This window comes from Musa acuminata, chromosome BXJ2-5 (assembly GCF_036884655.1).
Source record: "Musa acuminata AAA Group cultivar baxijiao chromosome BXJ2-5, Cavendish_Baxijiao_AAA, whole genome shotgun sequence".
NCBI lineage: Eukaryota > Viridiplantae > Streptophyta > Magnoliopsida > Zingiberales > Musaceae > Musa > Musa acuminata.
Window position 1 is genome coordinate 42,497,196 of NC_088342.1, and position 26,199 is coordinate 42,523,394.

A 26,199-nucleotide genomic window follows, 5' to 3' on the forward strand; every position below is an offset into this window, starting at 1 on the left:
TCAAAGGATCCAGTGGAGGAAATGTAAGATCCGGAAGGAAACACTGAGAGCAGGAGAAATTTTAAGCTCCTTGACAACAAAGAAAATTGACGTATATCAATTAATCCTTTTGAACACTTGAAGAAGTGCACATGGAAGATTTGGTCAAATTCTTTGCTTAAAGGGAACATTTGGCTTCAATCTAATGTGTTATGAGGGCATGATCAGAGTTCAGGCCATGAAGGTGCAAATTGAAATGACATGGGAAGTTTCTAAACAGATTAATGTGGGACAACCTGTAACGGTACTAAGTCTCAAGGGGATTGGGAATAGATAGGAAACAGAGAGAAAAAAAAAGAGAATTTGATGTAAGCACACTTGATTCATAAAAAAAATTTTAAAAATGAAAAATACAAGCTGAGCTAAAGTTCAAACAAATAACAAAACTTAAGGAGGGAGATAAATTACTAACATGATTCTTCCCAAATAGGTCTAGTTAGTTATTGAGGCTGCTTCATGGGACACTAGATAATCAGCAGTATGAGTCTTGGTGGATTGTACAAGGTTTAGGAAAGGTATTGGACAAGTGGAAGATATGTTAGAGAGGTTGGAGATAAGACAATAGGTAGTTATTTATGTTTCTGAGGCTTTAAGGCATATGTGAAGGTGGAAAGAGGATGCATATGATAATGTGAATAGAGGAGAAAAAAACTAAAATTGATAGCCTTGGAACCACACCAAGTCCTCTGAACTAACCTTGAGGGAAGAATGTGGCCTTACACCACTTATAAATTGTGGGAGGAGATAAATTTAATTTATTATATGATGTCCATGATCAATCTAATTGGCATATACTATTATATGCAGAATATTTAATGAAATTCATTAAATATTTAATGAAATTTATTATATGATGTCCATGATCAATTTAATTTTTTTTTTTGTTTCAATAGAATTTATAATCATGCCCAATTTATCATTTATTTTGTTTGGTTTAGATGAATGAAAATGAAAATATGTCCAACCCGACCCAAATCTAAGTTTATCATAAATTCTAAAGGATTCTGTTTGCCTTCTTTCCATGTTCTAATGCAAACCCACAAAGTGGCTTGATTTTCTTCAGAGATGATACATCAAGCAATTATTCTGAAATGCACACCAACATGAGAATTTTACACATTGGAGTAAGCTGGTAATACATTATTTTGGATGATAATTATCCTTCTAGCATTAACATATCTGAACCATTTATGAATGTGACCATTGTGGTGGTAAAGAGGTTTCCATGGATTAATGGCAACATCACAATTTTAACTGAACACTTTGTGAGCATACATTATCATGTTTTAGTGAATAATTGCAGATAAAGTTTTGAAGATTTTGTGGATGAGATTTGCATCAAGTGAATTTGTTTTGCTATATATATATATACATATATATATATATATATATATACATATATATATATATATATATATATATATATATATATATATATATATATATATATATTCAATTTTGGTCTAGTCAAGGTCAAGTAAGTCCGAAATAATCCTGTCAGTAAAATCATAGTTATATATAACTTAGCCATGTTGTTATATTTTTCAGGCAGTGCTTGACACTGTTTTGTATTTTCTAATTTGTTTCTTAGAACTTGATTGCTAGGTGGATTCCTTCTTTATGCCTTAATCTAAATGAACTGAGAAGCTGTTTATTTGTGCTAGTCACATGATAGTGACTTATGTAGCCACACAAAAGAGATGCATTAGTTCGTGTCCAAGACATCTGTCTTCCACTTGTTTGTTGTTATTATTTATATTTGTAAAACTTAAATTAAACTGTACGCTTGGCTTTAGCACTAAGGTGTAGATCATGTTACTTTAGATCTTGTAGTATTAACATTTGTGGAACAGGGTGATGTGGAGTCGATTGCCTCAAAGAATCCCAAGGAACTTACAAGTTTGCTTGAACAAATTTCTGGATCAGACGAGCTTAAAAAAGATTATGAGGAATTGGAGGAGCAGAAGGCTCGGGCTGAAGAAAAATCAGCACTTATTTATCAGGAAAAGAGAACTGTAGTAATGGAGCGAAAGCAAAAGAAAGCACAGAAGGAAGAAGCTGAGAAACATCTCCGCCTGCAAGAAGAGCTGGTGTGTATAATTCCATTTTTCATTTGTTCCTATCTCTTGCGTCTTGCTGTTATGGTTTTCTATATCAAGGTGCCTTGAGGCATCAATACTTGAAGCAAGACTCTGGCTAGAACAGTGGAACAAATCTATAAGTATTTTATTCAAGGTGTCTTTATTAGTCTCATATTGACAATTTAGACAGAAACTTGATGCCTATCTAATTTTGAATTTTATTCATATTATAGAAAATTTTGTTCTTAGTGAAAGAATCTACAGATATGTGGTACACTGTCAACTATTATTCTATAGCATGCACATGTTTTTTTTTTTTGGCTAGCTGTTTCTGGCAAGCACCTTTTTGATGATCCTTTATCAGAAATATACTGCAATACAAAAGAAGGTGCATTCACAAACTCAAACACAATTTAATACTGTCTCTGTTCATTATTGCATTTGACTCAGTTTTGTATAAACTCTGCATGATATCATCTTCATCTCCAAATTAGGCATATGAGACATGCCTATTGTGTTAGTGAGGTAACTTCAGAAGGTTGACATGCAAGACCTAAACATAAGTAACAAATGCATGTTATGATATTACATTACTTACCATGAATATCTCAAAAATCAGCATGTATCTATTAATGCATAAGAATTTTTTTTTTTTTGGTTATGATAGAGTAACAAATGCATGTTATGATACTACATTACTTACCATGAATATCTCAAAAATCAGCATGTATCTATTAATGCATAAGAATTTTCTTTTTTTGTTTAGACAATTTCATGTTGTCTTGTTCTGTATTTTCATGTAGAGTCATGTAAACATTCATGCAATTTATCTAAACAATCAAAAGAAAACTGCTACATTAGTCAAATTCACTTTGATTTATGAAATTTCTTAATACACTTTCCCATTGGATATGAAGGTGATCACTTTATTATATGGGTAATTTTGCTTTTTATTTATGGAATTTAACTTCAGTATTTTTTCATAAGATGAGTCTATGTTCCTAAGTATCATAATATATGGAAATCGTCATGTCAAGTCTACCGTTCCTTACTATTCACATGCATCCCCTATCCTCTCCCTACTAGTTAAAATTCATGTATACCACATATTTTTATTAAAATATTCTTATGCAACATTGACGAATAAATGACGTTTGAGAAAAAAGTACACAGATTATTTAAAAGAAATCACACACGTAAACAAATGAATTACCAAAGTGCTATCACTGCAAAAGCAATCAACAATTTTAAACCTCTTGAGAGTGGAGTAAGTTCATATCTTTCTATTATTGAACTGTCCAGTAACATTTGAGTGCACTCCACAAGTTCACTGCATGCACTACGTATCTTCTTTACTTAGTCACATTGACTTGGTCAACATTGCTTCACATTTTACCTGACAATCCACAACAATTCTGTTGCCTTCCACCTCGGTATGTTATTCCGTTGAAGGAAAGAATGGTGAATCGAATAAAGAAACTAAAGGACCGATTCCATCGAATAGATGGGTGTATAGTGCCACTATTAATTTCCGGTGACCGTTGGAGGCCTCTATACAATCTTTTCTCAAGCTTGCAAGATTTATACTCATTTTTGACAGTAAATTTGCCAATGACAATTGGGCAACCAGATATGTTATCATGTAGTGTGTAATTGAAGTACTGAATTCTTTGTTTGGCCCTCTTCTTAATATGATCATAGAGTATAAGGTAACTTATGCTATTGTTGTGTTTATATTACTATATTCATGCAGAAATCTCTGAAGAAGGAGCATTTTTTATGGCAACTTTTCAATATTGAAAATGATATTGAAAAACTCAATGGTGAACTTGATAGTGAAAAGAAAAAACTTGAGGAAGTTCTCTCTTTACAAAAGGAATTCGACTCTGAAGCAGAGATGAAAAAGAAAGAACAAGCTGGCTATTTGAAAGAGTTGACAATTCGTGAAAAGAAGATTGCAAAGATAAAACTTGAGCTTGATAAGAAGGTAACTCCTACTACGACATGCTTCTGATCATATATTGGCTGAAAAAAATAAATTTTCCTTCTCAATAACCTGTTCACTAACATTTTGAAGCACAATCTGTAGAGAGTTTACTTCTACATTTCTTTTTTTCTCCCAGCAACCAGAGCTTCTTAAACTAAAAGAAGAAAAATCTCGCATTAATTCAAAAATTAAAAGCAGCATAAAAGAGTTGGAGAAAAAGAAAAAAGACCAAAGGAAGCATGCTGAAGAAATAGGAAAGCTACAAAAGGATCTACAAGATGTCACTGAAGCTATTCATGAGCTGAACGAGCAAGCTAAACATGGTGTTGGCAAACTTGAACTAGCAGATGATCAACTAAGTGAATATCATAGAATGTAAGTCATCCCTTTAACTTCAATCACTCATTTTGGCATATGATTATCGTGTTCCTTAATTATTAATTTCTGCACATGATTAATGTGTGCAGCATCTGCTTTAGTTTCATTTTTCTCTGAGGTCAAGTAATATGTACTTAAGAAAGAATAAGACTTCTGTATACGTCAAGAGTGCCCCAATAAGCTTACAGCTTCTTGGTGTTCACTAACCACATCATGAAATTTATCCCTGTTCATGTGGGTCATAAATTCTGCTTGTCTATGATTTCAGAGATTCATGCACTTTTAGATGCATATCATTTAGATGTCTTGCATATTCATCAAAAAGGTCCGTTATAATGAGTAAATATAAATCCAATCAAAGCCCAAAAATACCATGTCTGGGCAACATTCAGATAAAAGGCCTTGTTCTGAATATTCTTCTCTTTTTTAATAATGGAAATGGGGGCATAAGATATTTGAGGCATTATACATGTCACCCTAGTTTACAGTCGGGTATAATATCCATTTATACCTATGTAAAGCATGGAGCACAGAGAAGATAGCCAAAGCTCCCAAGGGTTAGGAAGCAAGCATCTATAACTGGTAAAGCCTACATGTGGCAGGGAATATTTTCACCTGTAGCAATAAACACCCTACCCTTTACTCAAGGAGAGGGGTATGAACCAGCTAAATAAGCTAGGTCAGCCATTTTTATTTTGACTTGACAAGTAATTACTAATTAGGATATATAGTTGTTTGATGTATCGTTTGAAACAGGTGGTATACATCGATCCGCCAGCTAATTGGTATGTGGACTAGCCTATTTTGGGCGAGACACATGAAAAGGGTCAAGTATCGGTTAATATGGGTGATGTATCGGTTGATACCGTTGAAACTCTTATTGTATCAGCCAGTGTTTTAAAAAGGCGCTCGCTTATGTGCTTAGGCAAGGTGAGGCTCGAGCACCTCGCATAGTTGTCGGGCGACGTGCTTTAGTGAAGTGCCGCTTGGGCGCTTACCTAAGCCGAAGCATTGAGCGCCTCAGGTGAGTGCCAGATTGAAGGTGAGTAATCGAACCAGATAGTCAACTTTGGTTTGGTTGAACAGTAACTTGGTTCAATCGAACTAACTAAGCACAATAAATAGTAATAGTAAACCCCCCGACCCATAAACCCTAAGTACTTTGCTGCCCTGACTCACCTCTAGTTCTGCCGCTGCCTTTGTGCACAACCGTTGACTTCGCCACTAACACACAGGTTCGACGCGTCCTCTGTCGTCGATGGACAGGTCCGAAGCTCCCGCTGTTGTAGCTTTCGTGCGCAGTTCCCTCTATCACTGTTGCATTCGTGTGTAGATTCTTTCGTCGTTGAGGGATAGGACTGTAGCTTCCTTCGCCACCGACAAACACATCCGAAGCTTCCTTCATCCTTGACGCTATTGCCCATAGCTTCATTCGTCATCGCTGCCACCATTCGCACTCTTCTCCATCATCGTTGCCCTCTCCCTTCCCATGTTCCACCATTGGTGACTCCTTTTCTCCCCCTCTACTATTATAACTACTCTTTAACAATGGACCAAATACTGTTAACAGTGGATTGTTAATCCATAACTGATATTAAAATTATTGTTACCATATAATAAACTAAAACCGTTATCAATCCTTAGAATTGTTGATCTATTTAGAACTAATTCCTATTTAGAATTACTAATCCTTATTTAGCATTATTAATCACTATTTAGAATTATTATTAGTTCCTATTTAGCACTGTTAATATCTATTTATTTAGAATTGTTATTAAGGTTTCAAGATTAATGACAAGTGTACAAAGTAATTCAGAAAATTCATAAAACAATTCAACTTAATGTTGTATTGTTATTTATATAATCATATTTATCAATTGTATTATATATTTTATATTTTAATGTTCTAGGGCGCCTTGCTTTGCTCGGGTAGGCTCTTAGGCGAGCGCCTTGGGCGTCTTGGGACCTTGGTGCGTAGCGCTTTTAAAAACACCCATATCGGTTATACAGGTTGACATTAGTCAGAATTTGACTGATACCGACCCAAATCAGGTAAAACCCCAATGGTCAATTCAACCATTGAGGCCTCTTTTGGAGCTTTTAAATCCCTCCTTCCTCCTCTTTCACTCATTCTCACTCACTTTCATATATTTTATCATTCCTACTCTCGTTCTTATTCACTCTCTCATTTCCACCCTCATTCTCACTCTTTCTCACACTCTTGCTTGTGATTAGAAGTTCCTAATTAGCGATTAGTGATAATCAAGCTATTGGTTTAGATAAAAGAGGATTTAAACTCGGAATCTAATGGAATTTGTATCCAATTTGAATGTATTTAGCTTCTTTTTTATGTTTTATTTATCATTTCATATAATTAGAGGCGTATTAATGTATATTTACAAAGATTAAACTTGATTAGGCCTAAATTCGAGGTATCTAGGGTTATTCACAGGCTTATGCATTTATTTATGCCTCATATGCATTTTATTCTTAATTAAAGACAATAAAATTACCATTAAAATAGGATAAAAATCTTAAAAAGTTTTTTTTATGAATGTTTAACTATTTTTAGCATTTTAAAGAAATTGGTACGTATTAGTGTATGTACATATGGTACATCTTTTCCAATCTATCATGACCTTAGTTGGGATTGCCTAAATTATGCATTATCAAAGAGATATGCGTTCGCAAGGGTCAGCCTAGGCCTTAACCTCGTGCAGTCCACAAAGGACTTGCACAACAAAGAAAAAGTTAGAAAGATGAACGTGTGGGTAATTTGCTGTCGTCGCATATGAAAAGGGCAAGATAATCAGTATCCAAAACAACACAAATCATCCAGTGTTTATTAGGCTCGAAAGGGTCCCAATAACATACTGAACAAGCACACACAAAGGGGATTCTGAAGGTAGATTGGGTAATTTACCATCGTTGCATATGAAAAGGGCAAGATAATCAGGATCCAAAGCAACACAAATCACCCAATGTTTATTAAGCTCAAAAGGGTCCCAAAAACGGGTTGAATAAGCACACACAAAGGGGATTCTGGAGGTAGATGCAGGCCTAATGTTCACCTAACGCTCTCGTCGAACAGAAAGTGAGCACACTAAAGACGTTGCATCACCCGTCAAACACATACCCAAAGCTCCATTCGCCTCGGTGTCACTTGGGGGGTTCAAAGGTTCTGAGATGGTTGACGATTTGCACCATTAGGCCGTTAGCTAAAAATCAGCTCGTGGCATGCGAGAACGGTGTAGTTTGGGGTCATTTTTGCCTCAATGTGGTGTCGCATAGCGAAAAAGGTTTTCGAGTTTTCCATTATGAAAATAGGAAACAAAAACACTAACAGCAAATAAAAATAGGGTTGACTATAGTGTTTCTACCTCATACAAGTTGCCCTAAAGAAAACATTGAAACACAAAGAAAACAATAGAAAACAAGAATAAAAAATCATCATGGACAAGCGACAAACACCTTGTTTGCACTGTTCCATGATATTCTCCTCAACTTATTCCTTCTATGCCCTCATCGAAGCCTTCTTGTATGCTGAAGATTGATTGTCCACAACGACCATGTACGTCTCAGCTTCTTTTGAGTCGTTGACTTTGATCCATCCATTTTGCTGGAACTCGTCGCTGAGCTAGTTTAGTTGGGGAAATTGGTTGAGTTGGAACACTTCATGCTGTGCTCTTCGGATCTTTTGGTCAGCAAAAGAAGAGCATTCATGCTTGCATTCAAGCCCCTTGGAGGTATTACCTCGCAAAAGCTTGACTGTTGTTGGTTGGAGCTTCACGAGCACCATATCGCTAAACTTGAAGAGTTTGTGGCTTTCTCCCACAATGTTTATCCCTCACATCCTCTATTTGAAGGGACTTTCAATTATGTAGAGCTCCACTATATAGGTGAGGAGAATTAGGTTACATGGAATGGCTTCACCCAAATTCCTCGGTTCGTACTCCTTGCTCCGTGCTAGTTACTTGACTTCGCTTACTCTTTGCCATCACACTTTTAGAGTATGGGAAGTGTTGCTTGAACCTGAGCCAGGTTTCCCCCTTATAAAGCGCTTAGGTGATAACTTTGGTCGCGCCTTTGGGATTGTCCATGTCCTAGTTGCGATTAGAAATGTGCTCTCCCTCTTGGAGCACAAGTTTGGTTAGCACTCGGAAGACCCGCCACTATAGTACCATGCCTTATCTCATGATGTTCATGGTCTTCAGTGTGACACTTTCTCGACCAAGTTCTTTTTGGGTAGTTGAGTCCCTCCTGGACTCGAGGTCGTCACAATGCTTTGCCTCTCATGATCTACTACTTCTGCACATCCTGTGACTTAGGAAGCACTTCCCTCATGATCTTCCGCCAATCAGACTGTAACTTTTTGACTCTGATTCTTTGACCATCTGCATGACATTGATGATCGCTCGTTCGGTCTTGCCCCTCAAAAGTACTGGGTTACCTATTAGCGAAGATAAACTCTGGATCGGTCCGTCGTCCAACATGTTTGAGAGGTCTCGAAGATTCTTCCACTCCGAAAATGATGCCTAAAGTGGATTGTTGATTGGATTTTCGACTCCATTGAATTTGAATTGTCATTCCACCTTGTGCCTTCATAGAAAGGGCTTTGGCAACTGAGATCTTGGCATGCTGGCATATTCTTCAAGTGATGAAAGAATACTGTGGCATATTCGTCAAGCGTGGCATACTTGCCCCGTGCTAATGCCTTTTGACTCTAATTGCATCATTGTGGGATTATTTAGGTCTTCTCGCCTCGATTCTTTCATCACTTGTATAGCCAAAAGTATATATGTGTCTTTCAAAGCTCTCTTCGAAAGTGTCACTATGGATAGAGTCACCGTCCATCAGAAAGAGAGTTTAAGAGCGACATGGGTGCTGCTTTTGCCTCTTGCAGAAACTCCACCCCAAGAACAAATTGGAAATCGTCTCCCGCTCCAATCTTAATGTCGACTCCCTTTGTCAATTCGGACATAGGCTTCATCTCCAAATTGACTGTATTCATTCGGCTCGAACTTTTTGCTAGCTTCAATACGAGCCGGTTAGCCTCTTCATCTGCTATGTAATTGTGTGTGGCTCCTATGTCCACCAATGCGTGAGTCGCCTACCCATTCAACTTGATGCCCACGAACATTAATAGGTTATCTTGTGCCTTTGCCTCTTTTGGCATTGCCTTAGACCGCTCCCCACTTGACATCAATGTAGTGCATTCAACAATTGTACTACCCCAATGCGAGATCGTTGTGTCGATCCTTCGTCACTGCTCAACTCTGACAAACTTGAGCTTGAAGAGTTAGTATTCTTCTTTAGCCTCTGCTTAGGCTTCTCTCGAACTTCACCTTGCAATGCGTTCAACAAACGCTTAGCTCCCATGCGAGGTCTTGACGATGATTCGTCACTACTTGAATGAGACTTGTTCGAGCTAGAAGATTTTTGCCTTCGCTCTGCCCTTCTCTGGTTAGAAAGAAGTTGTAAGGGCATTAAACACCTCTTTTTGTTGCGAGCATTCTAACATTTGATGCTTTCCACCCCACAAAAGACATATGTCAAACTTCGGGACGTTCCCTCTGGATCCATGTCCTATCGGAGCAACAAACTATGTGTTCTCTGGCATGAGCTGAGTTTGTAATTCCCTCTTCAAGGCTTTACAAGTGTTGATGTTACAATAACTTTGTTGCATATCTTCCCATCGTGTGCGCCACCATAGTTTTGCATCACCAACAAGATATATCGTAGCTAACAACACCTTGGAATCTTCTAATTTGGGTTGTGTCTTTATGAAGCATTATTCCAAATTGAAGAGAAAGTTTTCTAACTCATGGCATCTCAAGCACCCTAGTAGCTTTGCAGTTATGGAGCCCTTAATCTCGATAAGAGATGGTCGCGAGACATTTCTCCGCTCGCATGCGTAACTTGTATCAGTACCGACACTTGAGCCATCAAGTCCCTTACTTGCCCTTGTAAGTATTGCACAGACTCTCACATGTCATCCATCAACCTTTGACTCGAACCTCTAGCTAATCCAGTCGGGATTCCAACCTGTTTGCACGGACTCTATCATCTCAAGAAGCTCCTCGCTTCTGTAGAGATTCGTCAATTTTTGGTTGAAAAGGTCGAACTGCAATTGCAACTTGGCCACTCTTTCTTTGGTGCCTTTTTGTCGTTTAGGTATCTCTTCAACTCTTGCCTCTTTTGCGTAAGAGAACTCTTGCACTGTGAGCCTATCGCTGCAAATGCCATGCTCCACTTGAGTGGCTTTGCTAAAGCCCACACGAGTGCTTGTTCGTTTCTCTGAAACGGTCACGCATTGTTATTGCCCATCACGTACAGTGGTGCTGGTTTTGTCACCCTACCTTGCCATGGCAATTCAATATTTGCTTTACTCGCTATGATACCACCCTGTCGCGACCTTAACCACCCAAGAGATATGCATTCGCAAGGGTCAGCCTAGATCTTAACCTCGTGCAATCTACAAAGGACCTGCACAATGAAGAAAAGGTTAGAAAGGCGAATGTGCGGGTAATTTACTATTGTTGCGCAAGAAAAGGGCAAGATAATCGGGATCCAAAACAACCAGCATTTGTTAGGCTCAAAAGGGTCTCGAAAAACGGGCTGAACGAGCCCACACAAGGGGGGCTCCGAAGGTAAATGTAGACACATTGCTCATATGGTACTTTCGTTGAATAAAAAGTGGGCACACTAAGGACGTTGCATCAGCCCTTAGACACTTACCCAAAGTCCCATTCGTTTCGGTGCCACTTGGGGGGTTCTATGGTACCAAGATGGTTGATGTTTTGCATCACTAGGTCGTCAGTCAGAAATCAGCCTGTTGTCACGGACTTAGTTGGTTTTGCCTAAATCGTGCGGCACCCTTGCGTGTCCGTCCGCAAAGGTCAGCCTCCCCAAAACCTCCCATGGTCCCTTAGGACCTACAAAAGAGAAAACGGGTTAGAGAAAGCGCCTCACTCAGGATCCACAAGCAAACATTTTCGAAAACACTTCATAGACAATGCAAATTACAAACAGACTTTACAAGCTCTGAACGGTTGTACAACAAAGGGTCAAAATGGTCCACTACAGACCAAGTATTTCTCACAAGTATCCACATGACACAACCTTTATTTACAAGCTTAAGAAGGCCACCAAACCCAACTAAAATGGAGCTGTGAAGCCTTCGACCGTTCCTCTACATGCTGTGCAAAGCATGAACAAATAGAAAGACACGGACATACATAAGTATTACATTAAACATCCTGTTTAGAACTTTGTCCGTGACATTCTCCCCCACTTATTCCTTCGACATCCTCGTCGAAGCCTTTGCCGACACTGCAACTCCTTGCCTTTGCTGAGTCTTCAATCTTCTGCTCCAGCAGCAATGCGCCTCTTGACTCCCAACTGCTCTCCGCTGTTGTTTTTGAGTAGTCGAACCTTTGATCCGTCATGCTGCTTCAACTCGCCAATGACTTTGACTATAGTGTGGGGTTGACTGAGTTGTGTTGATCCCTGTTAGTTCCTACGGATCCTCCAGATGAAGGAAAAGACCATCCTTACTATGCGCTAGTCTCTCAAATGCCTCATGCTGCTTGAACTGGGTGGATGATTGTTGGAGCTTTAACGAGCATCGCCTCACAAACTTCTGAAGTTTTGGGTCCTTCCTCCACAAAATTTGCTTATCGACTCTTTTTTCACTTAGTTGTCACTTCCAAGTAGATTCACATCGCTTCCGCTTTCGATTGGCATTCTGTTGAGAAATGAAGCGGATAATATACTCTCACTAGCACTGATCACCATTGGTGAGGATTTGACAACTATTGTCTTTTAATATCTTCGAAGGGTCTTTGAACTAGTGCAGAGCTCCTCTGCTGGATAGATAAGAGAATTGGGGTACTCGGTTTCGTCCATTCTCTTAAGAGTAGAGAAGGCAATGGTTACTTGACTTCGCCTACCTCCTCAAGGGTTGTCCTCCATGCATCGAGCTGGTTACTGACCTTCGCCTACTCTTTGCTCACACTTCTGAAGCACTCGAAGTGTTTGCACTCATTGCATTGAGTTAGCTATTGTGATTCACCTTCTCATTGCTATCGAACTTCTGAAATACATGAAGTTTTCACCCCAACTTGGAGTAAGTCTCTAATAGTTTTGGTCGCCTCTGGGATTGTACTATCTTCTCCATCAACCCGGTTGCCTACTCCACTGAGTAGCAAAGGTACAACACTGCGTACTGCCCGCTTCATTCCTTAGTCGTGCACTCTTGCATGACCCGAAGTCCTTCACTTTCGGCTATCTTGATGAGAAGCTCGTTGATACCGGTCTTACGAAGTTCCTTGGCCTCTGCCCTTCAGCATTGTCTTGGTACTTGGAGTTTGCCTCTGCATGCTCCACCTCCTTGGCGCCTTTTACAACCAACCGCTCTCCTTCCATGAGAGCAACGGATCAATGACTAATGGAAGTCCCGCCTCTGCGATACCATGGCGCTGTCATGCCCATGGCCCTACTATTCGTCACCTCGCATCTGCATCCCTTTTCTTCACGATCAGTAGATATGTCTCTATGGCACTCCTCCGAGTCCACCTTCATTCTAACTTATGCTTGATTTTAGGTAGCTAAGTCCCTTTGGACTCGTCGTCGCTTCCTCGCCCCTTTCGACCCCTGCTTCAACACCTCTGTGTTATCTAAGCAACTCCCTTTGGTCGATGGAAAGATAGACTGCAACTCTCATACATGGCCTTTGTCATCACGTTGTAGGGTTTGCACCGATTCTGTTCAACTTAGCTTCCTTAGTAGCAACGTTCGCTTACTCGACCTTGTCCTCTGACTTGCCGGGCTCCCTTAAACGAATATGGGCTCTGGAGCAGTTCAACTCTCCAGCTTCTTCGATCATACCTCTACATGATCAAGTCCCTCCCATGGGACTCATTGGTACTTACATTCGAACTTTTCCCTCGGTGGTTCACAACCCCCATATGCTGATGACCAAGGCTTTCATCCGATGCAAAATTCGATGCACGCATGGAAGACCTGCCTCTGTGGCACCATGACCTTCACTCCTTGAATCCATAGCCCTTCTTGCTGTCGTGTTGTTCACCGAAGTGGAGCTCCCAGTAGCTCCCGATCATACCTCTGTATGATATAGTCCCTCACGAGACTATATCGTGTGTATCGCATTGCCACGAACTGTTCCACCACGATCCACTGCACCATGTCGCCTCCTGGTGACATCTCTATTGCATTCTGATCCTTGTGGGATGAACTCGAATTGTGATCCCTCCATGTGTGGCCTCTGCCAATACATTGCAGGGTCTCTTCTACCTTCAATTTTGTTCGCTCCTTTGGCAATCGATATCCACCCACTCTTGGGTCACACCTAGATGAAGCACTGCTCTAGGACAGTCCGTCGCCTAGTAGCTCCCGAAGTCCACCGACTTCGCTGTGATTAGTGTACCATTGTCTGGATCCTGGGCCTTTACCCCTACCAGCACAATCTCCGTTGTGCACCGCTTCCTTCATGGCAACTTGAATGACAACACTGTGGCATATTCTTTAAGAGTACCCGCCTCCGCATCCTCTTGCTCTGTGCCAAGGCCTTTTGAACCCAACTTCGCCTCCGTAAGTTGAGTCGCCTTAGTTCCTCCATCAAATGCTTCTCCGAGATAAGGTGCATGTGCCCAGACGCTCCCTTCATCTTTGGCAACATGCAAGATGAGTCCGTTCTATCAGAATGAAGGACCACATGATCCTGCTCTTGCCTCTGCAAGAGTTCATGTCCTTGACCTCTGTCCAAGGAAAGCTCTGCGCCTCTGCTCCATGTTTCATCTTCTATGCCAGCTCACTTCACGCGGCTTGGGTACTTCGCCAAGTTACACCCAAGTTGCTCCGCTCCTCGTTTTTGCATTGAGTTGATGGTGGCCCTCGCGCCCACCATTCCACGGGTCAGCCCTCCCTTGAGTTTGATCTCCATATCGACTCCAAGTGTGCCTTCATTTGTGTTGCTTTGGGTCGCTCCCCCACTTGATCTCGCAATGCATCCACTAATGCATTCTCTCAAGCGAGATCATGCGATGACTCCTCGCCGGTCGCTCGGTCCATTGAGCTTCGTGGAGTTATTGTTTTTGAGGTACTCCTCCTCAACATGTGCGGTCTGTTGCACATGATTCTCCCTCTGGAGAACCGGGACCTATCCCTCCTTGATATCTATCCCGTTGGAGCGACATCTCTCTTCGCTTCTTCTCTCTGAAAGTTTCGGAGACCACCATCCCCTTGGACTATTCCGATTTGCTGAACAAACCGTGCATTGTTCTGCCTCCTGCAAACGCACTTGCTAGATTGCGACTCCACATCAATACAGCCCCTACTGCACCACTCAAGGCCTAGCAACATGCTGAACTCGCTGCACACTTCAGCCTCCTACAGACGTATTCTTCTCATGTCGAAGAGAAAGTTCTAATGCTCAATGACGCCGAGTTTTGGTCGCCTTGGGATGGCCGCGAACATTCCATCGACCGCATACAAGCCCTTGCATGAGTACCGAATTCTTCGGGTTAACAATTCCCCTCACCTTTGTGAGCTTTGCACGACTCTTTCGATCGCTGAGTAACTCATTCCACCTTGCATGGTCTCATCCTTTACCAAGCGCCTCGCTTGCCTTGAGCACTATCAAGTGTAGTTGTCAACATCGAGCCGTAGCTCGAACTCAGCCATTCCAACTTTTGTGCGCTATGCATTCTTCCAAGCTTGCTTATTCTCATGGTGCCTCTTGCGCGAAGGGTTGGCCATTCCTCTGAATGCCAATCTCAGATGCCCGCTCCTCCGAGCGACTCCTTTTCCCTACATCTCCATGCCCGTTTTCCCCCAAACGGTCGCGCGTGTGCTGACTGCCTCAACGCAGCCCCGCTAGGTCCCCCACATTTGCATCCCAAGTGTTTTTATGAGTGCTTGTCCCGCTCTGATACCATCTGTCACGGACTTAGTTGGTTTTGCCTAAGTCGTGCGGCACCCTTGCGAGTCCGTTCGCAAAGGTCGTCCTCCCCGAAACCTCCCATGGTCCCTTAGGACCTACAAAAGAGAAAACGGGTTAGAGAAAGCGTCTTTTTCGGGATCCACAAGCAAACATGTCCGAAAACACTTCATAGGCTTTGCAAATTACAAACAAACTTTACGAGCTCTGAACGGTTGCCCAACAAAGGGTCAAAATGGTCCACTACAGATCGAGTATCTCTCACAAGTGTCCATATGACACAACCTTTATTTACAAGCCTAAGAAGGCTACCTAACCCAACTAAAATGGGGCTATGAAGCCTTCGACCGTTCCTCTACATGTTGTGCAAAGCATGAACAAACAGAAAGACATGGACATACATAAGTATTACATTAAACATTCGGTTTAGAACTTTGTCCGTGACACTGTGGCATGTGAGAACGGAGTAATTTTTGGCCACTTTTCTTTTCATGTGGTGCCGCACAGCTAGAAACGTTTCCAAGTTTTACATGATGAAAACAGGAAACAAAAACAATGACAATAAACAAAAATGGGACTGACTATAGTGTTTTCTGCCCGCACAAGCTGCCCCAAAGAAAACAACGAAAACATGAAGAAAATATTAGAAAACAATAACCGAAAACCATCATGGACAAGCGATGAACACCTTGGCTGCATTGTTCCATGACATATCGGTATGTATCAATTGGACTGTTACCACCGGTTGGCATGATACTGCTGTACTTGATATATAGTCATAATGTATCATGAACTTTTATATTTGAATTTCTGAAGCAGTTCAACAAATAACTGTTACTAAAAAATAATTAATTTATGAGGATTGGCATCAGTTTCATAACATATCATGAACTTTTATATTTGTAATTCTGAAGCAGTTCAACAAGTAACTGTTACTAAAAATTAATTAATTTATGAGGATTGGCATCAGTTTGTGCCCTTTTGGGAATTAGTGTGTATTGTTTGTCAAATGGAGGGGGTTGACTTGCTGGCTTAATTGTTTCCTAATTCAAAATTCTTCTTAACCTTCTGTCCAAGTGCAAATAATTCTAATATAATATGTTAGATCAAAATAATGCATTGCTGTTTTATGTTGCTGTCCCATCATGTAAATAAGCTGAAAAACTTGAGAATGCAATCATGTGTTGGTTATGCAACCGTGATTTTTGTAGTCATCAAATCTAGAAAAAAGTGTTTAATGGAAGAAACTTATTTCAATTTATACTTACAAGATAAGCATTTCCAGAACCATATTTCTCCCTGAAGTGTATTCTAATTTATAGGTTTCTTTCTGTGTGTCTAAAACCATTCTTTGGTAGATAACAAGGTCATCATTCCAATTGTGAGCAATTGATTTTAAGAATAATCAACTCACTGTATTTTTGTTTTTAGTCATGTTGTCTATATGAAAAATGATTTATGCGCTGATTTTCACTTGATATTCTTGGCTTATATCATTCTACAAATTTATCATCAATAGTCTATAAGATATTTGATGCTTAATCATTCAGTAAGGAGGAAGCTGGAATGAAAACTGCTAAGTTAAGGGATGAGAAAGAGGTTCAGGATAGGCAACTACATGCGGACATAGAGGTTCAACAGAATTTGGAAGAAAATTTTCAACAATTGCTTAGTCGAGAAAAGGAGTTGTCAACTCAGGAGGATGAATCACGAAAGAGATTGAAGCAGATATTGGATTCAGTTGCAGATTATAAGAAAGAGCTCGACAGGGTTAAGAAGGATTTGCATAAGATTTCAAAAGATCGTCAAAGTTCGGGGTCAGTTGATATTCTGTGTTCAAAGTTCTAAATTTTTGCGTGTTATTATCTCAAGGGGGAATTTAAGAATCAGCTTAAATATGTGAATCTCTTTTTTCTGGGCAACCTGCTTATAATGTCATAATTCACTTTATACTATTTTCCATTCTCTTTGTGGTCCTCAGGACAAAGTATCAGAGTCTAAAACAGAAACTTGATGAAGTAGATCTACAATTACGAGAACTAAAAGCTGATAAACATGAAAGTGAACGAGATGCTCGGCTCTCTGAAACAGTTCAGAGTCTCAAAAGACTTTTTCCAGGAGTTCATGGTCGTATGACTGAACTTTGCAGGCCATCACAGAAGAAATATAACCTTGCTGTTACTGTTGCTATGGGTAAATTTATGGATGCTGTGGTGGTTGAAGATGAGAATACAGGAAAAGAATGCATTAAGGTAAAGCCTTTGAGAGGTTAGCTTTATATTAAATTGCAAAGATATCCTTTATGTTAACCGATATGATGGTAAATATATTTCTTTACAGACAACTGATTTTACTAAATGGCAGGATGGTTTTGTTCATTTGTGGAGATTACAATTTCTATTTGTCCTATGATGAACTTAAACTATTTTCTTCTCCATGGCCATCTTAGTGATGATCTACTTAAGTATGAAAGCCAACTTTAAAATCTTTATCTTATTCTTTTTCTATTAATGTAATTTATATACCAATATGAAGATGCATACCTACATGTAAAACACTAGTGGGTGGCATACCTGACTCACTACATTAGGTTGAGTGTTCGAAACCTCATGCTACAAATTTACACCTAAAACACTGCAGTCATGGTGGTAGTTGGTGGTACTAGTGTACCTAATTCACTTTCCTTAGGTTGAGAGTTTGAAATTTAATCTAATAAAATTTTTAAAACCTGACAGACTAATCTGACATGTACCTGATTTACTTACCTTCGGTTGAGGGTTTGAAACCATGTTCAACAAATTTTATATATAAAATATTTGTTTGATGCAAGGATCACCAAAATTTTGTATATTAACTTTGAATCTTCTCCAAAGATACGAGTTGAGATGCTAGACTATGTGTCAAAACTTTATGATTTCAACAAATTAGGTAATAAATGGAAGCAACTTGTTTATACGTTCTTCTACCACCAAAATAAACATCGGAACTCGGTAGCTGTCCTTAATATTTATGAAATATAAAGATTTGATCTATTAAGTGTCTAATTTCGAAAAAATTAATATTAAACACACTAATCAGAACATCAAAGATCTTAATACTCCTTAATTAACACTCTTCTACCATCCATAACATATCAAACAATATATTAGACATTAAGTTATATATCATACAGAATAGGCTTAATCGTCTCATAAATCAATAAAATCTAGAAAGAGAATGCATATTGATTAGAGTGTTCTTCCTCTTAGTCCTCCCAAATTAGTCTCCTAAATTTGATCCAATCCACAAATCATAGCTTTGTTGAGTTTAGGAAAGTGAAAATATGATAATAAGAGAGAGATGTGAGTGAAAAAGAGCTTGAGAGAGTTTAAGAGATTGAGAGAGTGAAATGAGTTGGTAGAGGGGGGAGGAAAGGGTTTAAAAACCCTTTTCTAAGCTTAAAACAGTCAAATTGATCGTTTGAAATAGGGCAATATCAGCCCTTGATTGGTAACGATCAAAATTCGAGCGTATCGACCGGTACAGGTTGGTAACGGTCGGATTTTAATCGTTACTGCCTAGTACAAACCCCGTATCGCTTGATACATGATTAAGTGACCGATACCTCTTGGTAGTGGACGGTCAGCATACCGGTATGTATTGCCCGTATCGGGCGATACTCATCGGTACAACAAACACACACTAGACAGAACACCATTGTGCATGATGAAATTAAAATGGGACATCGAGAGGGGCGTAATTCGATCAAGCGAGGATCAACGAGGAGCCAATTGGCCAACATCTTACCTTGCACCACTCATATGTCAAGACAGTTGCCCCATCAGATAGCATGTAGCCAACCATGACTCAAAGAGACTCCAGTGGCCAATCAAACAAGGCAATCAACGACAAAACACCGTTGTACATGATAATAGTAAACCGAGACATCGAGAGGGACATAATTTGATCAAGTAGGGATCAACGAGCAGCCAATTGGCCAACATCTCACCCCGCACCACTTATATGCCGACACGGTTGCCCCATTGGACAGCCCATTGCCAGCCATGGGTCAAAGAGATTCAGGTGATCAGTCAAACATGGCAATCAATGACAGAACTCCGTCGTGCACGAAGAAAAAGGGACATTGAGAGGGACATTGTGCAGAAATTAACGAGCAGCCAGTTTGGCTGACATTTCTCTCCGTACATCACTGCTATGGCAGCAGGCGAAAAATGACAAAAACGAGGAGATCCATTCACACTGCTCACGGTGGTCGCCATTTGAGATTTAATGAGAAGCAAATACAGCAAGGGGACAGATTAAGGCCATGAAAAGTTTCTTCATTGCATAATGTGGAGGGAGGAGGAAAAATATTGTTATATAGCACATAAATCATGCAATAAGTTGGTTTAGGTTATGCTTTTTGTGGAACCAAAGTAACAATTTTGGACAAGTTGGTATGTTTAATTTGTTAACTTTTCTGCACTGTCTAACTTATGGGAATAGTAAAACTATCCATTTTTATGGAGTTGTATACTATTAATGGGATACTTCTTGTTAATGATAATTGATTTTTAGCTTTGATATCTTTTATGTTATCATAGAGCAACTGGTTCTACCATTACGACAATTGTTTTTGTAATTACAGCTCTGTGTTGAATCTATAATTCATTACAGTGCAAATTACTGTTAAGTGTTAATACAATTTAAAATTCATGATAAGATCTTTTGCTTTCTAGTATTTGAAGGAACAACGGCTTCCTCCCCAGACATTCATCCCCTTGCAGTCAATTCGTGTCAAGCCAGTTATCGAGAAATTACGTACTTTAGGTGGGACGGCACAGCTGGTCTTTGACGTGATACAATATCCTTTTTATTGGATGTTGTGAATTGAAAGTTTTTCTTAAATAGCAAATAGACATGAAAACTTATAGTTTCATTCTTGTGCAGGTAGAGCATTCTTTTTATATAATACCTTTGCTATTTTAGTTTACCTCATTAGATTTTACATATTGTAAGCTAGTGATGAAAAAATATGGTTTATTTATGGCATAACAAGCTGTATATGCTTGGAAGTTTTGTTAACAACATGGCTATTAATATTTCTTACATCTTTTCAGTGGTCTTGCTTATTTGCCATCAATATTATTAAAGCCTGTTTCTAGTTCTGCAATTTCTATTTAATTTTTTAATGATGTGAATTATGCAAGTATAGTCATTTCTTTTTTTTGGGCTGTGGAATTTGACATCTTTCATCATGCCTTCTGTTTCTGATTTTGTTTTCCCTTCACATGTGAAACGAATAAATTCACCTTCTCTTAATTGGTGCAACTTCATAAGTTTCATTACTATGTTTCCCGTCTCTATCTTTTGTTGGCTGCCACATATCTATTTAAATTTTCTCTTCTGTTCTTTTATATCTTGTTTATTCTGTAAATTATCGGAGGTTCTGAGCATGCTATTCTGGCATCAGTGTTGACTGTTGATTACTAGATTTGTCTTTGACAAAGGATCAGTCATAATATTTCTTTATGCTCGCCACTTCATTGTGTGTTTGCATTTAATACATTTTCTTTTTAATATTTTGATCAATGGTTGAAAGAAGGGCTGACACATTACCATGTATCTTGCTTTTCATTTTTGAAGCTCTTCTGTTATGTCTGATTCTGATGATATTCATAAAATTTATTGTTGCATTATAATGATTCGCCAATCACATGGTTTAATTTATTTCATACTATGCATGTAAGCTAAGAGTATTATGTTGTACAAATGTTTAATTGAACTATAGTTTCTATTGATCATTGTGGCCTCTTTTCCTTTTCTTTTTCTTAACATTTTCACATTTGATCGATCCTTGGAGAAAGCCATCATATACGCTGTGGGGAATACTCTTGTATGTGATAACCTTGATGAAGCTAAAATTTTAAGCTGGAGCGGAGAGAGGTACAAGGGTAAATGTCTCTTAACAATTGATTTTTATCCTATTTACCTTGTATTATGTGACCTCTTGATTGTCATATGATCCTATCTAGTGGTTACCGTTGATGGAATTCTCCTGACAAAATCTGGTACAATGACTGGTGGGTTAAGTGGTGGAATGGAAGCCAAGTCAAATAAGTGGGATGACAGTGCAATTGAAGGTATACATATACATTCTCTCTTTGTATCACTTGTTTTGATTTTGTTTTACTTTACTCCTACTGAATATTATTTTATTATGCAGCCCTTAAGAAAAGGAAAGATCAATTGGAATCAGAAATGGAAAGTCTTGGATCACTAAGAATGTTACAAATAAAAGAGTCTGAAGCATCCGAAAAGATCACAGGGCTTGAAAGGAAAATTCACTATTCAAAAATTGAGGAGGTAATATAGTGAATAATAGACATATATCCTTCAAATAACATGCTGGACTAAAACAATGCCTGAGGTGAAGTGCCTTAAGTTTTTTTTTTTTGATTTTTTTGCAAAAAGGTAAGATATTGAATAACAGTAAGTATTTTACAAGTACAATTGACATGCTCTCCTACCTTAAGATATTCGTTGAATTGCTTTAGTTTAGCTGACTGTTGAACTGGTCTCTGTTTCGTCTTATGTTGATTTAGTGGATTTGCTAATTTATAAATTGTGAACTGTATTTCTTGTTGTTGCAACACACTGCAGTTGCATACCTTCAGGATTTTGCTTCTAAGAACACTTGTGCTGGTTGTTTCCTTTTCTATTCATGTACTGTTACAGCTTTCTGCTGCATGTACTATTTCCTGTTCTCCATTTTTCTTCTTGTCCCACCTTTTATTAAGACCTAAGCTGGATTCATAACATACTTGTTTTAGTCGTCCTGGGATTTTAGCTTAGCATAGAAACTGTCTCTAGACAAGCTTCATTTTGTTAATCATTACCAGTTAAATCATTTTTAGATTAGAGTTTGGTTTGTCAATAAGAATGCCTCTGAAGTATGCTGTAACAAGCCATAATATCCCAGCAATTTGGAGCTGACTACATGGATTTTATTTGCTCCATCCCTGTACAAAGCAATATCTTTAGTTAATTATAGCATGATAGAAACTTATATCATGGAGTCTATCTTATGTATGACTAGTAAGTTCGGCCATTATTAATGTCAAAATGTAAAAATTTAAAGTTGATTCCTCATGTAATCCTATATTAATAAGAAACTTACTAGATACACTTCTTATGGTTTTAACACTAATGATTGTACTATTATACATTCCTTTTATTACGGTTCTCCATTTCAACCGAACTAGTATGCATCGGTTTGGATGTGGATTGCCCCTTTTGGATGGCCTAAAGGCGGCAGTGATTTAAAAAGCGCTAGGCGCTAAAAGGCACCAAGGTTCCAAAACGCCCAAGGCATTAGGCGCTCGTCCGAGCGAAACGAGACGTTAAAATATAAAAATATATAATACAATTAATAAATATAATTATTTAAATAAAAATATGATATTAAATTAAGAAAATCTTAAGTATAAAGTCACAATATCACATTAACAAAAATCTCAAAATTAAAACCAATAAATAAAATTAGCAGTATTAAAATCGAAATAATATATTATTAATCTAATAAATAAAAAATAATGTTAACAGTATATTGTTAGTGTTAACAATATACTAAGTCGAGTGTGAGAAGAGACCGAGGTTGCTTACTGAGAGCAGCGGTAGCGGTGAGCAACAACAGTGGCAATGGCGAACAGTTACAGTGGCAGCGAAGAGTAACGACAATGGAGAGAGGCAGGGCGGAGAGTAGCGATAGCAGAGAGTAGCGACAGCGGTAGTGATAGCGGAGAGAGGCAGTGACAGCAGAAAGAAAATGTCGACGGCGGGAGTTAGGTTAGGGTTTGGGAAGTCGCGAGCGGTAGCGGAGAGGTTGATATCGATGCTTTAGTTGGTTTGATTGAACCAATTAACGCAAATTATGACCAGTTGTATCATAGGGGCAAAACTACCTAGAGAATCTATCCTCAAAACTACTTGGAGGATTAGTAAATCTATCTAGTATTTGTTCTGTTGGAGGTGAAATTTTGCTCTTTTGAGTTGAACATTTCTTGAATTCTAAAAATCCGAGGCAAAGAGGCTATTAAGTCAAGTAACCAACTCAATGTAAATAGTGCACCTTGAGGAGACTGGCAAAGTTACGGAAACTTGCTCTTTTCAGCCCTTAAGAGGATGGGCGAGACCAAGTAACACATTTCTTTTAGTTATTTGCAAAGGAGCTTTGCACCAAGGATTTTAATTTTGAATGATACCGCTCGTATCGGACGGTATGTACCAGTCCGCCAATAGGCCGGTATGCGGACCGCCCACTACTAGGTGGTACCATTAATCTAGCCCCATATCGGACGATACAGGGCTGTATCGGGCGGTAACGGTCGATATTTTGATCGTTATCGCCCGAAACAGGTCGGTAGCGGTTGATTTCAACCCTTGCCGCCCGCTACTGAGTAGTATCAGCCTGGTTGTTGGCGAAGGAGAAGTGGGAGAAGGCGCTCAAAGAAGAGGTAGAATCGGGAGAGCCTCGATGCTTCCCGATCCGGTGCCACCCTCCCTCGACGATCCCGATCCAGGAGGTAACAGAGAGGCGGCGGCTCGGCTTCTTCTTCGTCGCGTTCTTCGCCGAAGGCCGGAGACACTTGCGGCCTTCTCCACGTTCTTCGTCAAAGGCCGGAGACGTCTGCGACCTTCGACGTCTTCACCAAACGTCGCAGAAGAGGAGAAGACTGCGTTCTTCTCCTCGTCTGATGCGATAAGAAAAGGAAGCGACATCACCGATGCAGCGTATGACGTCACCGATGCGACGCCACCGACGCAGCGTACGCCTCCTAAGTGTGTGGAATACAACAGCCATCAACTCCTCACTATTAGTGATTGGACCTAAGAAGGGTAGTTTGGTTGCTTTATCTCCCAACAGTGTGATACAAAAAGTAAAGGTGACACAAACCTACTTGGAGGGATATGACTAAGGAAAGGAATGGTCAAATCTTTGAAGAACTCAAAATTTCAAGTTTTGTGATATATTGTTGGTGAAGCTTTGATCGGCTCATTCATGCTCTTTGCTCTAGCTAGCTCACTAGTGCTCTTTTGAAATAATATCCTTGAGAGGCTTGAATGCAAAGGCAAAGACTTTCTTTTCCCATCTTTTGGAAGATTTACAAATTTTTGGAAAGTTCAACACAACTCGATATACCCACATCAAATCTAGAGTCAGTCACTAAGAAATTAAGATAATGTCAGTGGCTCAAAGTTTCGACTACTCAACAACATTGAGACACCAGTTGGGAGCTAAAAGGTGTGTTGTGTTCAAAGGAGGTTTGCAGATGCAACATTTGAGAAACCTACACTGAGGACGTCGAAAGAATAAGTGGAAGAGAATGTCTTGGACTGCTTGTGTAGGTCTTAATGCGTGAAGAATTGTCCATGTATTTTAGTTTGTTCCAACCATGTAACTCAAAGTCCACATGGTATTGATAATGTCCTTGTTCAAGTTCCAAGCCTCCTCGTTCATTCTGTTTAAGAAAGTTTACAGTACTGTCTTTAAAACTCCATCATCTTGCTTTACTGGTTCGTTTACTATCTTTTTCCACTTTCATCATTTTTACTTATCTAATACTATCAGTTTATGTAGATTCATCAATCCTTTACCATATATAACTTTACATTCCTTCCACATAAATATTTACCTTTCTGGCGAGAAAAAAACGTTAAATATAATTGTGACTATTTTTATAAGTAATCAAATGAATGTATCTTTTCTTTAAGTGAATATTAACAATTAGATGGCCATACAAAGTAGCAAAATTTATTTCTCTTCTCATATCTAAAGCCCTTGATTGCTTGTTTAAGTTAACCATGCACTTTTTTTCATGATGATTCAAATACCTTTAATTATAAGTTTTTCAATTAAAGGTATTCCTTAAATAATTTTATCTAAATTTTCTAAAAGTTTTCTTTTGGTTTAATTATCCAATCTAATTTTAGGGACGTGAGCACTTACATTATTTGAAATATCTTTGCTTAATGCAACTTTCCTGGCTATAATTTCTATCCCCAATCTGGGATTCTTGCCCACATTTCAATGTTTAATTTTTCAGTATATCAAATTTTAAATCTAAGACTATCAGTCGCTCTGGATTTTTTTCATACTCGCTCTGTGTCCTATTATTTATTATGTTAGTTTTTCTTGTAATCATTATATATATATATATATATATATATATATATATATATATATATATATATATATATATATATATATATATATATATATATATATATATTCTTATTCCTTTTTAGAAAGTGTTCCTAATTCAAAGTTAATAACTTAATCTATCTTGAACCAACATCTTTACTTGTATCGGTCCATGACAATGCGAAAACCCTTCGACTATTTTGTACCACTTCTAGGTGCTATTGTATTGGATAGCTTCTGGATGATTTTGTAGCCTACCCTTCACGATTCAAAGTACTTGTGTCATGAGGGTGCTCATGTTATTTTTGGGTGGCAACTTAGCCCTATAATGGAAGTGGTTAAGATCTATACTCAATGTCTCTGAAATGTACAGTGTATGAAATCATTTATTGTACTGTGATTTTTTTTAACCTTCCTAACTTGTCCTCTCTTTTAGCATTTGTTCCAAAGATTCAATAAGAAATGTTTGCTATATTTTGTTGACACTTTTAATCTTAATACATCTTTTGGATAATTGAATTTTTAATGTTTGATTTGAGAATTTAAGACTTTGGAAACAGTGGTATGTCAT

General features: G+C 38.8%; 1 protein-coding gene across 1 annotated transcript in view; it reads left to right on the top strand.

Moving 5' to 3' along the window:
- Positions 1–26,199, top strand: part of LOC135612849 (structural maintenance of chromosomes protein 1-like) — a 35,945-nt gene that overhangs the window by 1,692 nt on the left and 8,054 nt on the right. Inside the window, exons 2-10 of the mRNA XM_065109591.1 lie at positions 1,893–2,129; positions 3,874–4,107; positions 4,244–4,482; positions 16,996–17,262; positions 17,427–17,697; positions 20,164–20,288; positions 21,269–21,378; positions 21,460–21,567; positions 21,651–21,790. Of these exons, the coding sequence (XP_064965663.1) occupies positions 1,893–2,129; positions 3,874–4,107; positions 4,244–4,482; positions 16,996–17,262; positions 17,427–17,697; positions 20,164–20,288; positions 21,269–21,378; positions 21,460–21,567; positions 21,651–21,790 (1,731 nt within the window). The remainder of the gene's footprint in view (positions 1–1,892; positions 2,130–3,873; positions 4,108–4,243; positions 4,483–16,995; positions 17,263–17,426; positions 17,698–20,163; positions 20,289–21,268; positions 21,379–21,459; positions 21,568–21,650; positions 21,791–26,199) is intronic.